This window comes from Schistocerca cancellata, chromosome 1 (assembly GCF_023864275.1).
Source record: "Schistocerca cancellata isolate TAMUIC-IGC-003103 chromosome 1, iqSchCanc2.1, whole genome shotgun sequence".
Classification (NCBI taxonomy): Eukaryota; Metazoa; Arthropoda; class Insecta; order Orthoptera; family Acrididae; genus Schistocerca; species Schistocerca cancellata.
Genome location: NC_064626.1, coordinates 790,278,482 through 790,293,004, shown reverse-complemented (window position 1 = coordinate 790,293,004; position 14,523 = coordinate 790,278,482). Strand labels below are relative to the sequence as shown.

Here is a 14,523-nt window from a genome sequence, read left to right as displayed (position 1 = left end):
TCATAAGCTTTAAAACTCTTATATTGCAGAAGAAAATGTTTCAAACTTGCTGATTGGAGATACTTTGATTGAGCAGAAACAAAGCCAAGAACAAAGATGTAAAATATGTTCTTAATAAGTGTAATGAGCTGATGGTAAACAGCTGATCCTCTTTAAATGTCTAGAAGGAACACACTGCAAAGGTTTGCTTGTTTGAGATGTAACTGAAGAGTCAATCGTGAATGCTACTTTAAAGAAAAAGTTGTTTTCGTTGATCATGTTCCACAGCTTTAATAAATTACACAATTATGTATAAGTGACATTCTGAGCACCTATAAAACATTACTTATAAATATTATATTTTGACATTTGCTTTGTGATACACACTTATGTAACACATACTGTTAACAAAAATGTTTGCTAGAAAATGGTCTCAGACTGAAACTGGTTGTTAAATTACAAATAAATTATGCAGAAGCTTCAATTGTTGCAATATGTCAATTCTAATGCCTTATCTTTGTTGAAAAATAAGTGAACCAAATGCATAATATTATAAAATTAAGTTATCTAATAATAATAATAATAATAATAATAAAAGTTTAATAATGACAGTATAAGTTTATCTAACAATACCAATGAGCAGTCATGGAACATAATTAGAGTGAATACATTCATTGCTTTTTCACATTAACTTAGCAATAGCAAGTCACATGCTACAGGATGTAAAAACCTCATATTAATTCAATGAATGGGAACTTACATTAATTCTCCGTTATCAGTATCTATGAGTGATAGCAAAGGAAATAAGTAAAATGAGGTATCTGAAGAAAATGATCTTCCAGACAATGATTTCTGAACTTCTAAGCTGTTGTTGACTGAAATAAACAAGGGGAAAGGAGCTGAACTTTTATTAGAAAGTGGAAAAATGAGCATAGACAAAACTGAGTGGAAGGATTTGGGTGGCTAATACATTACTGTAATTCAAATGTTTTGATTACGTACTTTTTTCCCAATTTTTCACCATTAACATCCTATATGGTTAATGTCTGTGTTTGTAAATCAGACTAAACACACAATCACCAAATGAGTTACACACTCAAGCCATAGAAGCATATAATGAAAGAGATGAATATAGGCTGAAGGGATGCTTAGTTTGATCCAAATCTTGAACAAAAGAATTTTTTGGAAGTTCATCTGGTAGGAAAGGTTATTAAACTCATCAATGAGCTGTTACCGACTGCACATTGGTGACAGTGATAAGCAGCTTACAAGTATATCCCATAGTGGCTGTTTTTGGGGATATTTCCTTTACAACCTTTGCCTATCTTCAAGGAGTCAGACAAAGGTCACTTATTCCTAAACTTGAGGTTATTCAGGGATGACCCAAATTACTGTCATCAGGCTTTATACTGCAGCTTTCTGAATGCTTCAGTGAATGATTGATGGAAAGACTTATACTGATTAAAATACGAGGCATGTTTTTTAAGTAAGTACCGTTTTGAAATTAAAAAAAGACGTGCTAAGATATCTCAATAATTTTGTTTTTACATGAAAGTCTGTACCTTAATCTATGCACTGACGCAATTACAGTCTGATTCTTCCTTGTTTATGTTGTGTACTAAGTGTTTAAGATGCCTCCGATAATCGTGAGTCCTGCCGACTGTGAAGTACGGGCTGTTATAAGATTTCTTAGTGCTAAAGGCCTAAAAGCAATCGATATTCAACATGAAATCAGTGCAGTTTATGGAGAAAACATTATGAGTGATGGATTGGTATGAAAGTGGGTGAGAGCATTTAAAGGTGGCTGCACAAATGTGCATGATGAACAACAGAGTGGGCGTCCTTCGGTCTTTAATGAAGGCTTGGTGCAGGAAGTGGACAATAAGGAGAGAGAAAACAGATGTTTTACAATCTCCTCCTTGCGGGATGACTTTCCTAATGTTTCTCATAGTGTTTTGTATGCCATTGTGACCAAGCACTTGAATTACCGAAAATTGAGCGCATGTTGGGTACCGAAAATGTTGACGGATGTGCGTAAAATCAAACATTTAGACAGTGCACTGACTTTCCTTGAGTGGTACCACAATGATGGTGATGATTTCTTAAGCCAAATTGTTACGGGTGATGAAACATGGGTGGCCTATGTCACACCAGAAGCAAAGCAACAGTCCATGGAAGTTGCGCAAGGGCATTGTTTTGCTGCAAGACAATGCCCGTTCGCATTTGGCAAATCAGACCAAAGATTTCATCACATCTTTTCAATGGGGAAACTCTAGATCGTCCTCCGTACAGCCCCAATCTTGCGCCCAGTGACTACCATCTGTTCCTGCACTTGAAGAAACACCTGGGCGGTCAGCATCTTCAAGATGATGCTGAAGTCAAAACAGTGGTGATGCAGTGGTTAACAAGTCAGGTGACAGACTTCTGTGAGGAGAGTATTCAAAAACTGGTACAACGTTATGACAAGTGCCTCAGTATTGATGGAAATTATGTATAAAAATAGATTAAGGTACAGGCTTTCATGTAAAAATAAAATTATTGAAATATCTTAGCACATCTTTTTTTTAATTTCAAAATGGTACTTACTTAAAAAAACACACCTCATAATTCAGAAACAAGTAACTCTGGAATTAAAGGCTGCTGCCAGCAGAAATAAATCAAATGTGAAATAAATTAAATAGTGGTAAATTACTTAACAAACCTCTGACGGGCAGTAGAAAATGGCAATAAAAGTGAAAAATAGAAGTGAAGGGAAAAAACTGTAGAGTTAGGACAGATTTAGGAGTTCATTGTTAATGTATTATGTCAACTTAACTGGGATGACATAAGGAGGTACATAAAAACTAAAAGTTACAGAATAATTATTATCTGTGAAGTATGATAGTAGATGAAATTTTCATACACTGAACAAAACTTAAAATTTTAGTCTTTTTAGCTCATGGGATTTTATTGAATGTCTTTCAATTCAGAGATGTTTGTTACCAATTTTTGTTACTTTTGTGGTTGTTGATTTCACGCCCCAAAGACCATATATTTTGCAAATTAAACTGTAAGATGTCTAACAATTTTAGCCCATTTTCTTGACTGACATTTAATTCGTGTACAATAGAGGCAGTGAAGGAGATAAAGGGCTATCTCAATGTGAAAGCTGTTTATTACAAACAGAATGTCTTTCAATTCAGAGATGTTCGTTACCAATTTTTGTTACTTTTGTGGTTGTTGATTTCACGCCCCAAAGACCATATATTTTGCAAATTAAACTGTAAGATGTCTAACAATTTTAGCCCATTTTCTTGACTGACATTTAATTCGTGTACAATAGAGGCAGTGAAGGAGAGAAAGGGCTATCTCAATGTGAAAGCTGTTTATTACAAACAGAAAATCAACATTATATGGTTTGCTGAAGATGTAGCAGTGGTTGCTGAAAGTGAACAGAACTAGGTCAGGTGGATTAAGCAATGGAACATGTGGTAGCTGATAGCTGTAATGTATGAAGCAACAAAAAGAAAACTAAGATAATAGTCCACATAGTGGGTGAACATGCTTGATGCTTAAATGCTAAACTACTACAAGAGACTTTTGAAGATGTGGACAACTTTCGCTCTTTCAGAAGTATAACTGATAAAGAAGGATATTTTGGCACAGACTACACAGGGTAGAAGGGATTTCTGCAAAAATAAACAGCTTCTCATGTCCAAAAATGTGAACACTGAGACCAGAGAAAGATTAGTGAAAAGCTATGTTTGGAGCACAGCCCTGTTTAGGTATGAAATATGAACTACCGGGAAGATAGAAATGAACTGATTAAAGCCCTCTAAGATGTGGTTTTATGGGAGACTGTTGGACTGATATTGAAAGAAAATAATTACAATTCAGTTATATAAAAAGGAAAAGTCACGTGAGAGAACAGTAAACTTAAAAGGAGACAGAATTGCTGGGTATTGTTTAATTTACGGAAGTGAAATTCTAAGTCCAATAGACCCTCAACTATCCAGCCTGATGTGGCAGAAGCTCAAGCTTGATAGGCTGGAGTTCTATAAATTTTCTATGTCAACCACAGCCATACCATACAAAACATCCTTTTTTTTATACCAAAACCCATTTTATTAAAATGTTCTGACTTCTTACATAATAAATTCTAGTTATAAGTGTTTGTTATGCACATACCATACCCTTCAAAAATTATTATAGGAAACATAAAATGGTCTGCAGTGTAAACTATGAATGTTTGATTACACATGTGATAAGCCAGGCCTAAAAAGAAGATGAAATTTACAAGTCTGAGGTTTTGAAAAAGTCTGTAACAGATGACTGTTTCCCTCCTTTAGCCCTCTTCCATGCTGCAATATCCCTCCACTTATGCAAATAGATGATTTCAGCTGGTGTTGCTTCATCTCACTCATGAATGTACTGCATTGCTGCCTCAGTCATCCTGAACCCTTCTGAATGTGGGATGAGATTTCTCGTATCATCAAAGTTTGCCTATTCCTTTAGTTTTACTTTGCCCAGTGTCATCAATTCCACAGTATTGTTGCCAGTGAGTCCATCAATTTCATCATTTGCCACCCATTCTGTGACGTCCTGTGCATCAACATACTGACAACCCAGGGCATTTTTGATCAATGAAACGACATCATTTCCATCTTTGACTTGAGTTTCACACATGTATTCAAGTTAAAAAGCCTACTTTTGTGATCTAAAAGAATTTTGCAAGACCTTTAAAGTGATATGTTTGGAATCTCTTCCCACATTTTGGCCAACCACTTTATGGCATCTAGAAGTCAATTGTCTTCAAAATGGTTGCACAGTCCTCATTTTTATCAATCAAAGGTGTCAACAAACTGAGAAAACAGTTGTGATACTTCTTCTTATAGTGTTTTAAGGATGCTTGGGCCCATTGGCTGACAAAGAGTGGTCACATTTGGTGATAAAAATCATGCTTAGATATATCTGTGTGTGAGTTCATCACTGGCAGGATGCGAAGGCACATCATCAAGGAACAGCAGAGTTTTCCTCAGTAAATTAGTGTCTTTCAAATCTTTCTCTGCAGCTGGTATGAATTCAGTCTGAAATCAGGTTTTAAATATTTCTGAATTCATCCATGCTTTCATTTGATGAGTGTAATGTAGGAGCAGTGATTCCTGATTTTTCAGGTTTTTGAAAGCTCTACATTTCTATGATTTTCCTATTTATGTAAGCCTAAACCTATGGTAGCCGGTTGTGCTACTGCAAGCCAGTACAGAATGTTGTTTCTTATTCTTCTTATATAAGGGTGCCACAGCTTCTGTTTCTGAAGCAAGTACTTTTAAAGGGAGCAATCTGTAATTTGAACCACTCTCATCACAACTGTACAACTGCTTGCTAGAAATTTGCTCCTAATGAATTAACTTCAAACAATTTTTCCATCAATCCAACCATCCATCACTAGCAGTAAGTTCTGAAACTTCTCCTTCTATTTGCTACTGAAATAGCAATGCTGTTTCCTGAAAAATCAGCCCAATAATAGGCAAACTTTTTCCTCATAAATGTTCACGTCACAAGAATGAAGTTTCCTCAACTGTTTTATGCTCAGCTTTCAACATTGTCCTCCTTATTTTTGTTCCACTTCCTCTAGCTTGGGTGGCACACCACTTTTCAGTTTCCACTAAATTTTTCTTCCAGTTTCCAACAACACATTTTCCTACCCCTAACTCCACAGCAATAGTTTTGACTGCTTCCCTAGAATCTAGTTGCATTACAGCATGTACTTTCTGATCCATAGTCACTATAAGTTTTTCTCATTTATCATCCATTTTGGATTCCTTAATTAAAACACAAAGGACAGCTTAAAGCAACAATTTAGCAATGCACCCACTTTGGATGTCTGATACGCAACTGAAGAAACAAAGAACAACAGGTTGCCAACAGAGCTGCTCTGCCCATGTGTTCATTGTCATTTGTGAGTGCTGGAAGAGGGCTCCCAAGTATCATTAGTTGAGAAGTGGTTCCAGTAATTTATTCAGTTTTAACAATAATACAGTATGTACCTTATAATTTTAACTCCAGAGGCACTAGAAGCATAAAATATTTTGAAAGACCACATGGAATTGCAGTCACTGCCCAGTTGCAAAAGCTTTGGGAAAGTACAGTAAGTACAATAAATTAACCCTTATTTTATCATGGAGAAGTATTATTATGGCCTTAATTAAGTAGACCAAATAGTCACAAACTGAATAGTCAAGAGTCTGCTGTACCACCAATAGATACATTTCAACACAGAAAATACTATGACCAAGATTTTGGGACCGATACTTCCTCATGGAGGAGACAAGGATGGTTATACAGCTCACTCAGACCACAGTTTGAGATGGACCCATTCGTTGCTTGAGGAGGAGACAAAGATTACAGTTAAAACCAATTGTCAATCCTTTAATGCAACAAAATTAAATTCATCTTCTTACAATAGTGAAACATGAAACAGTTGCTTCAGACAATTTTATTAACCTCATCTCTTTATTCATTTTGTTTCTTCCTTGAAGAAACAAAGCAACCATGTTTCACACCAAAATATTCATGTATCTCTACTTCTAACCTAGGGCAACCTGATCCAGCAAATTAAAACATTGCATCTTCATTCAACAGGTTGTACTATGTTCCTGAGTCCAACACAGTGTCAGGTGCTGTGGATCATCGAACTGAATGAAGTTAACAATCGGGACATCTACTGTACGTTCACATTAACATTTCTGTGTAATGTTTCAGGGCTGAATATGCTCATTTCCTGTTGTTAATGCACTGCCTTTACCTCTTGGACACTCACCACTTTACAGCATGGGGAATGCCTTGAAAATTTGTTAATGTTTTTATCTCATCTGCATACACTGCTCAAACTTCAAGATATTTATTTGTATGCATTCATGAACCTAATACAGATATCATTTTTTTCATGTCATAAGCCTTCATTTCATATGTTTTGTGCTATAAAAATCCTTAAAACTGAGCATGTGTTGCATACGACTTGACACATAGTAAAACTGTGGTTTTTTAAGTGAACTTTTCTAAAACAATAATAAGTACTTTCCTCTCTTTCTTGTATTGTCAGTCTCTCATTAATAGAATCATACTATCATCAGTATGTATTGCTACGAATTTTTTCTCATTTGACTATATGGTGACTATTAAAATTGTAAGTTATTGACCTCCTTTAAAATAACTTGTTTTTTTCCCACCAGTCTGAGGTATTTATTCTTTTGTATCACTATGGGTTCTCTTGTACGCTGTTGACTCAGCTACTTCTGCCTGTAGGCCCTGTAAGCACCAATAGATAATTCTGGTGGAACAGTCTGATTCTTGTATCATCAGTCTCTCATTTCTGAACAATACTAAAACACAGTAGAAATAATCACTTATGGTATAATGAAGCTGTCCACTGTAAACGTCATTCAATTACAATATAACACGCTTGTGTCCCAGAACTTTTTCATAACAGCCAATTACCTTGATATTATCTTTAAAGAAATAACAAATGATTATGATACCTATTACAGACAACAAGAGAAATACTCTTGAGTCTAATCCATTAGTCATACTCCATCATTTATCTCCTATAGACTCTTACTTCTCTATTACTCTTCAGTTAAATCATCACTGCCAAAACAGATAAGAAATTGAACAGGGTACACAGGGTGTCTAGCAGTAAAAGAGAAGGTGAAATATATGGCCCCTCCTGCCTTTTTACAATTTACTTTCGTGTGCAGAACTTGCCATAACTTCTCACAGAGATAGTTGCGTGAAGGACTTATTGAATGGTATTCATTCCTTTACTTATTCATTGTGTTCTGTAGAATCCGAAATGAAGGAAACTTTCAAGGATCTGGAATGGTCAAGCTCTAGAGTGTGGCAGCTGTTAGAAACCACACTGATAGCTAACTACTGTTAAACTGCTGAAAATTGTTTGTGCTTACTCAGGCTAAATTTCACAGAGTTAATTAGCAGTAAAGCTTCTACTTAGAAAATTACTGCTGCTTCCTCAGTAAGCTTATCTCCTACTGCTAGCTAAACACCTATATGATGCCACTCATGTTTGTCAAAGAACAATAATAATAATAAGAAGAAGAAGAAGAATAGAGTCCTGACTAAAATGATTGCTATTTGTCTTGCATGCAACAGATTCTTAAATCCTTGAATTTAGATAATCAGGCTTGTAGAAGTGCCTATTAGTTTCTTTTTCTTAAATTTTCTTTGAAATTTATATAATTTCTCAGTTTCTTACTCTGTGTCAAAATGGGAACTTGTGAGAGACTTTTGGACCATGGTATAGAACTATACTTGGAATTTTGGACAAGAAATATTTTTGTGTCTTGTATTGTGGTTGTGTATATCTCAGTTCAACTGAAAATGATTTTAACAGTTATCTGCAATTGTTTTCAGAAGATTTAGTATTTCATTAAAAAAAAGAGGGGACCACAACAACTTCCTTCACTTTAGGTTCCATGCCTCAGAAGATAATGCCATAAGGAAACCAGGTACAAAATATGAAAAGTAAGCTGGCATTTTTTTTTCTTCAATGGCAGATCCTTCTAACCGAAAAAAAAAAAGATGCTGACATTTGCTTTGTCATTAGTTAATCTACAGGTTGCATCCCTTAAAAACTTGTTGCCCAAACAGATTCCAAAGAATTCTACATACAGAGAATGTCATTTTGTGTATGATTGTTATTGTCTATTTGTTGTTAATTTTTTTCTTTTTTCTTTAACATCAATTTTTGTATGTCTACAGAGAGGTATCCTATTCACTATCACAAAAGCAGGAGCTCCAACTTCTCGCTTTTGTTGATGTCAAGGTGCCCCTTACCAGTAATATGTTTATTGAAATGATGCAATAACTGAATGTGATGTTAATGTGGTGTTCCCACACTGCATTCATGGCAAGGTTCAGATGCTGATATTTTTTAGCTGCTTTCCTCTGTCCTTGCTTCTCAAAATAAAATTTTGCGTGGTATAATTTTATTATTTATTTGTCTTTCTCACACTTGTAGTAATGTAAAATCAATGACTGAGACACAGAAAAGAGAACACCCCTACAATTCCCTCATTATGGATTATGTGATCAAGTCTTAGAACTATAAAGCTGGAGAGATTGGAATTCGATTACTCAATAAATAGTAAAATTCTCAAGGCTGTCAATTCAACTAAGTACCTGGGTGTGAAAATTATGAACAACTTCAGTTGGAAAGACTACATAGATAATATTGTGGGGAAGGCGAGCCAAAGGTTGCATTTCATTGGCAGGACACTTAGAAGATGCAACAAGTCCACTAAAGAGACAGCTTACACTACGCTCATTCATCCTCTGTTAGAATATTGCTGCGAGGTGTGGGATTGACGGAGGACATCGAAAGGGTGCAAAAAAGGGCAGCTCGTTTTGTATTATCGCGTAATAGGGGAGAGAGTGTGGCTAATATGATACGCAAGTTGGGATGGAAGTCATTAAAGCAAAGACTTTTTTGTTGCAGTGAGATCTATTTACGAAATTTCAGTCACCAACTTTCTCTTCCAAATGCGAAAATATTTTGTTGAGCCCAACCTACATAGGTAGGAATGATCATCAAAATAAAATAACAGAAATCAGAGCTTGAACAGAAAGGTTTAGGTGTTCGTTTTTCCCGCGCGCTGTTTGGGAGTGGAATGGTAGGGAGATAGTATGATTGTGGTTCGATGAACCCTCTGCCAAGCACTTAAATGTGAATTGCAGAGTAATCATGTAGATGTAGATGTAGATGCAGAGAGAAAAAAGTCCGGGGAGGTGCTTGGCTGGAACCATGTCTCCAGTAGAAGAATTTTCAGGAGTACACCTGGTAGAAGAGGTTGTAGACCTCATCAAAATGAGCTGTTAGTCACAACACATTGGCCTGAGAGACAAGTGGCTAAGAGGTACGTTCTGTAGTGGCCACTGGTAGGAAGGTCTGTGCTCCCAGTGGTACCTGCCTCCCACAAGTTGTACAATGACTAATGTTCATATACTATGTTTGGTTAAGGAGTGACCAAATTTACAGTCATGTAGGCTATGTACTATGATTGTCTGCAGTCTTTTGTGAATGACAAACTAGCTAAAAGGAAGTATCCCAAATATCACGCAGTTCAGTGACAAGGCATCATTGTCAACATGGCATAAAAGATATGCTTTTCCGAGTACTTCTACCTGTCTTAAATTAACAATGGGCAAAAAAAAAACTTATCAGAATTGTAAATGCTTATTTATTCAAGGAGAATATACAGGATAGTAAAATGAGCAATAATTCACCAATGATACACAAAAATAACAAATTTATTTCTTTCCTGAAAATATTCTCACAATACTACAAATCTAATTTTCATAATGATGTGCTTCTGGGTGTTCAAATGATTTTTTGATTCAATTTTTGTGTCCAACATTTCAATAACTAACCCAGTCATCTTGCTGTGACCCACAATGTCATGCATTTAGTTGGAGTCCAGGTATTGAGTACATAAAACAATACAGTTCACACCAACTGAAAAGAAGATGTCTGGGTTGGTCATTGGAATATTTTGAACAAAAATTGAATCAACAGCTTGATTGAATGCCTGAAAGCTCACCGTTATCCACATAAACCAATCTGAGAGAGATCTAGTTTTCCTTTACAATAGGTCAGAAACAATTATAGTGGAGTCTGAGAGAAAGTGTGGCAAATATCGTAGATCAAAGTATCTTGTACCAAGAAGAGAGAGCTCTATTTAATGCAGAAAACCAGCTCAAATCAAGAATTACACGGCACTACAAGCACCATTGCAAAAATCTTGACCGTGTGTTTAACCACCAGGCCTCATTTTGCCAAATTATCTGTTGGGGAGACTACACAACTCATTAAGTCACTGAAGATCAGTAACTCTTCTGGCCACAATGGTATTTCAGCCAAAGTCCCAAACTCTTGTACTGACTTGGTACTGATGGCACACTTTTACTTGGTCCCTGAGTGGAGGATGCTGGGAGCAGAAGCTCATGATTGGCTCATAGCACACTGGCTCCTTCTCCCAGAGCAGGCAACTTATAAGTTGTAAAAGACACAAACTTATGACAGATTAATATGTCATATAAGTGACATGAAAGTTGATGGTGAGAACCAGATACAGCTCCTTCACTGATTTTTATAAATATTATTAATAATCACTATGGAAAACATGACATATGAATCAGCACTAGAATAACGATGGCTTTAGTGCATAATATTGTTACATCACTAAGGTTGTCAAAAAAGGTAAACATTCCAGAGCAGCACAAAATCAGCTGACTTCCATCAATCACAAACAGGTCAACATTAAGTGTGCAAACAGCAATGACCTCTATAGTTACCTTCAAAGATTGTTCCTGAAATACTGAAATAACACTGTAGTAACTCCCATTCATATAGTGGAGATAAGCAAGTTTTGCTAGGTGTTGTTTTTTTTTTCCTACCTAAGTCCTTCAGTTGTGTCAAGGATGATGGAGTCATCTATACTACTTTATAAAGACGAGTCATAGTGTAACATTGTTACCAAAATTTTGAAAAGCTACTGGTTAATTTACATCCGATTTTTACACATTACTCTAATAAACATTTGGGTGGACAGAAATCTTTGAAAGTCCTTGACCAATTTACTTCAAAATTTTCACTTGTTACTCTGATAAACATTTGGATTGACATAGACTACATAAATATCTACAGAGGGATGCAGAAAAATGTAGACACTCTTTAATAGTTAATATCTTTGGAAGAAGATGACATATCATTGCAATTTTGCATGGTAGCAAAGTCCATTGTTTTCTCAACAGATCTTGGTGCATTTTCCAGCAGATGACAGTGCAGCAATGAATGAAGTAAGACTGTCATTTGAGTAATGCAAGGTCATGCTGAAGTAGTACTGGAAGTACAAAACCATGGTGGAGATACAATGGCAATGGTGTAATGTTTATGGAACTCAGCCACCAAAACGTACAGCAATATATTGTATTTGGGATAAATTTGAAGCTGTCAGTACTGACCAGGATGTGCATAAAGAAAGGTCTGGCTGACCAAAAATATCAACAAGTCCAGCTCCCAATGCTGCTGTGGTTCAACATTTTATTAAGTCAACTCAAAAATCTGGGAGGCAGCATGCAGATGAAAGTGGGGTAAGCCAACCAAGTGTAGGATGAATTCTGAAGGCTGTAAAATGGAAAGCCTGTATTCCAAGGCCACTGCATGCTATGAACAAAGGAAGGAGTATTGCAAGGCATGCTTCACAAGGATGAATGGTTTGCAGGAATGGTTATCTAGTCTGACGAGGCGCAATTCAAACTGAATGACACTGTAAACTACCACAACTGCATGTACCGGGCTCCTGAGAATCCTCACATTCATGTGGAAAAACATGATAATCTACTGGGTGTTAATGCGTCATGTGGTCTGTCACTGAGCAATTTGATTGGCCCATTCTTCTTTGAAAGTACTGTAACTGGTGAGCTGTATCTTCATATGCTGCAAACATCAATTTTACCTGCCATCCAAGAGGTATTGGAAAATGGAAGATTTTACCTACAACAAGATGGTGTTCTGCCTCACTACCACAGAGATGTAAGAGCCTACTTGGATGAAACTCTACCTGGACAATGGATAGGTCGAAAAGGAGCTGTTGAATACCCACCACAGTCTCCAGACCTTACATCTCTTGACTTCTACCTAGGAGACCTTGAAAACTAAAGTTTGTTGACAGATGGCAGCTACACTTAATAATGAGAAACCATCATGGCATCCAGTAATGGTATGTCATTTTGTTCCATTAATATTGACTATCTAAAAGTGTCTACATTTTTCTGGACCCCTCTGTATACCTATACTACTACATAAAGACAAGCCATTCCTTAATGTTTTTAGCAAATATCTCCAAAATTTGTTGACCAATTTACTTAATATTTTTAAAGAATACTCTAATAAACATTTTGACAGACTTAGGCTACACATTTTTAATGTGTATGGTATGTATGTATATGTATGCTATGTGTACTATATAAAGAGGAAATGTTATTAGCAAAAATCTCGAAAAGTTCTTGATTGGTTTACTTCAAATTTTTACATAGTACTCTAATAAACAATTGAACTGATGTAGGCTATTTAGTTTTAATATATATATATATATATATATATATATATATATATATATATATAAAAAGAAAGATGATGAGACTTACCAAACAAAAGTGCTGGCAGGTCGATAGACACACAAACAAACACAAACATACACACAAAATTCTAGCTTTCGCAACCAACGGTTGCCTCGTCAGGAAAGAGGGAGGGAGAAGGAAAGACAAAAGGATATGGGATTTAAGGGAGAGGGTAAGGAGTCATTCCAATCCCGGGAGCGGAAAGACTTACCTTAGGGGGAAAAAAGGACAGGTATACACTCGCACACACACACATATCCATCCACACATACACAGACACAAGCAGACATATATATATATATATATTATGTAAAAGGGAACCATTTCTTCCAAAATATTTTTCATTTATCTACTTCAAATTTTTACACGCTAATAGAACAAATGTTTGGGACAGCATAGAATATAAAAAAATACCCAAAAATAATTGAAAAGTTATTGAGCAGTTAAATTCAAATTTTTATACTTCATGCTAATAGAAATTTGGACAGACATAGACTACATATATTTAATATATTAATATACACATATATAAAGGATAAAAGTTGTTAGCAAAGATACTGAAACATTCCTGAATGATGAATTCAAATGCTTCTTGATACTCTAATAAAAGTTTGGACAGATATAAGCTAAACACTTTTAAACATATATGTAACATATAAAGGGAGACAATGTGAGCAAGTATGTCAAGAAGTTGTAATCTTTCCCTCCCACACATTACTATTAAATTAATTGTCTTAGTCTCTTCAGTATTTTCAAAAGTACAAGATGTACAAAATAATAACTTTTTACTTGTCTTCATTATCTCATTGTTGTTGTTTATGGCTCAAAGTCTTGTTGTGGTCTTCAGTCCTGAGACTGGTTTGATGCAGCTCTCCATGCTACTCTATCCTGTGCAAGCTTCTTCATCTCCCAGTACTTACTGCAACCTACATCCTTCTGAATCTGCTTAGTGTATTCATCTCTTGGTCTCCCTCTACGATTTTTACTCTCCACGCTGCCCTCCAGTACTAAATTGGTGATCCCTTGATGCCTCAGAACATCTCCTACCAACCGATCCCTTCTTCTAGTAAAGTTGTGCCACAAACTTCTCTTCTCCCCAATCCTATTCAATACCTCCTCATTAGTTACGTGATCTACCCACCTTATCTTCAGCATTCTTCTGTAGCACCACATTTCGAAAGCTTCTATTCTCTTCTTGTCCAAACTATTTATTGTCCATGTTTCACTTCCATACATGACTACACTCCATACAAATACTTTCAAAAACGACTTCCTGACACTTAAATCTATACTCGATGTTAACAAATTTCTCTTCTTCAGAAATGCTTTCCTTGCCATTGCCAGTCTACATTTTATATCCTCTCTACT

At 35.9% G+C, this 14,523-nt stretch overlaps 1 protein-coding gene across 9 annotated transcripts in view; it reads left to right on the top strand.

Moving 5' to 3' along the window:
- Nucleotides 1–14,523, top strand: part of LOC126187542 (putative thiamine transporter SLC35F3) — a 653,727-nt gene that overhangs the window by 617,919 nt on the left and 21,285 nt on the right. For 3 of the 9 annotated variants that reach the window (XM_049928702.1, XM_049928694.1, XM_049928757.1), the window contains one exon: nucleotides 6,601–6,684. The exons of the other annotated variants lie outside the window; for them this stretch is intronic. In XM_049928702.1, coding sequence (XP_049784659.1) covers nucleotides 6,601–6,684 — 84 coding nt within the window. The remainder of the gene's footprint in view (nucleotides 1–6,600; nucleotides 6,685–14,523) is intronic. 9 annotated transcript variants of the gene reach the window in all.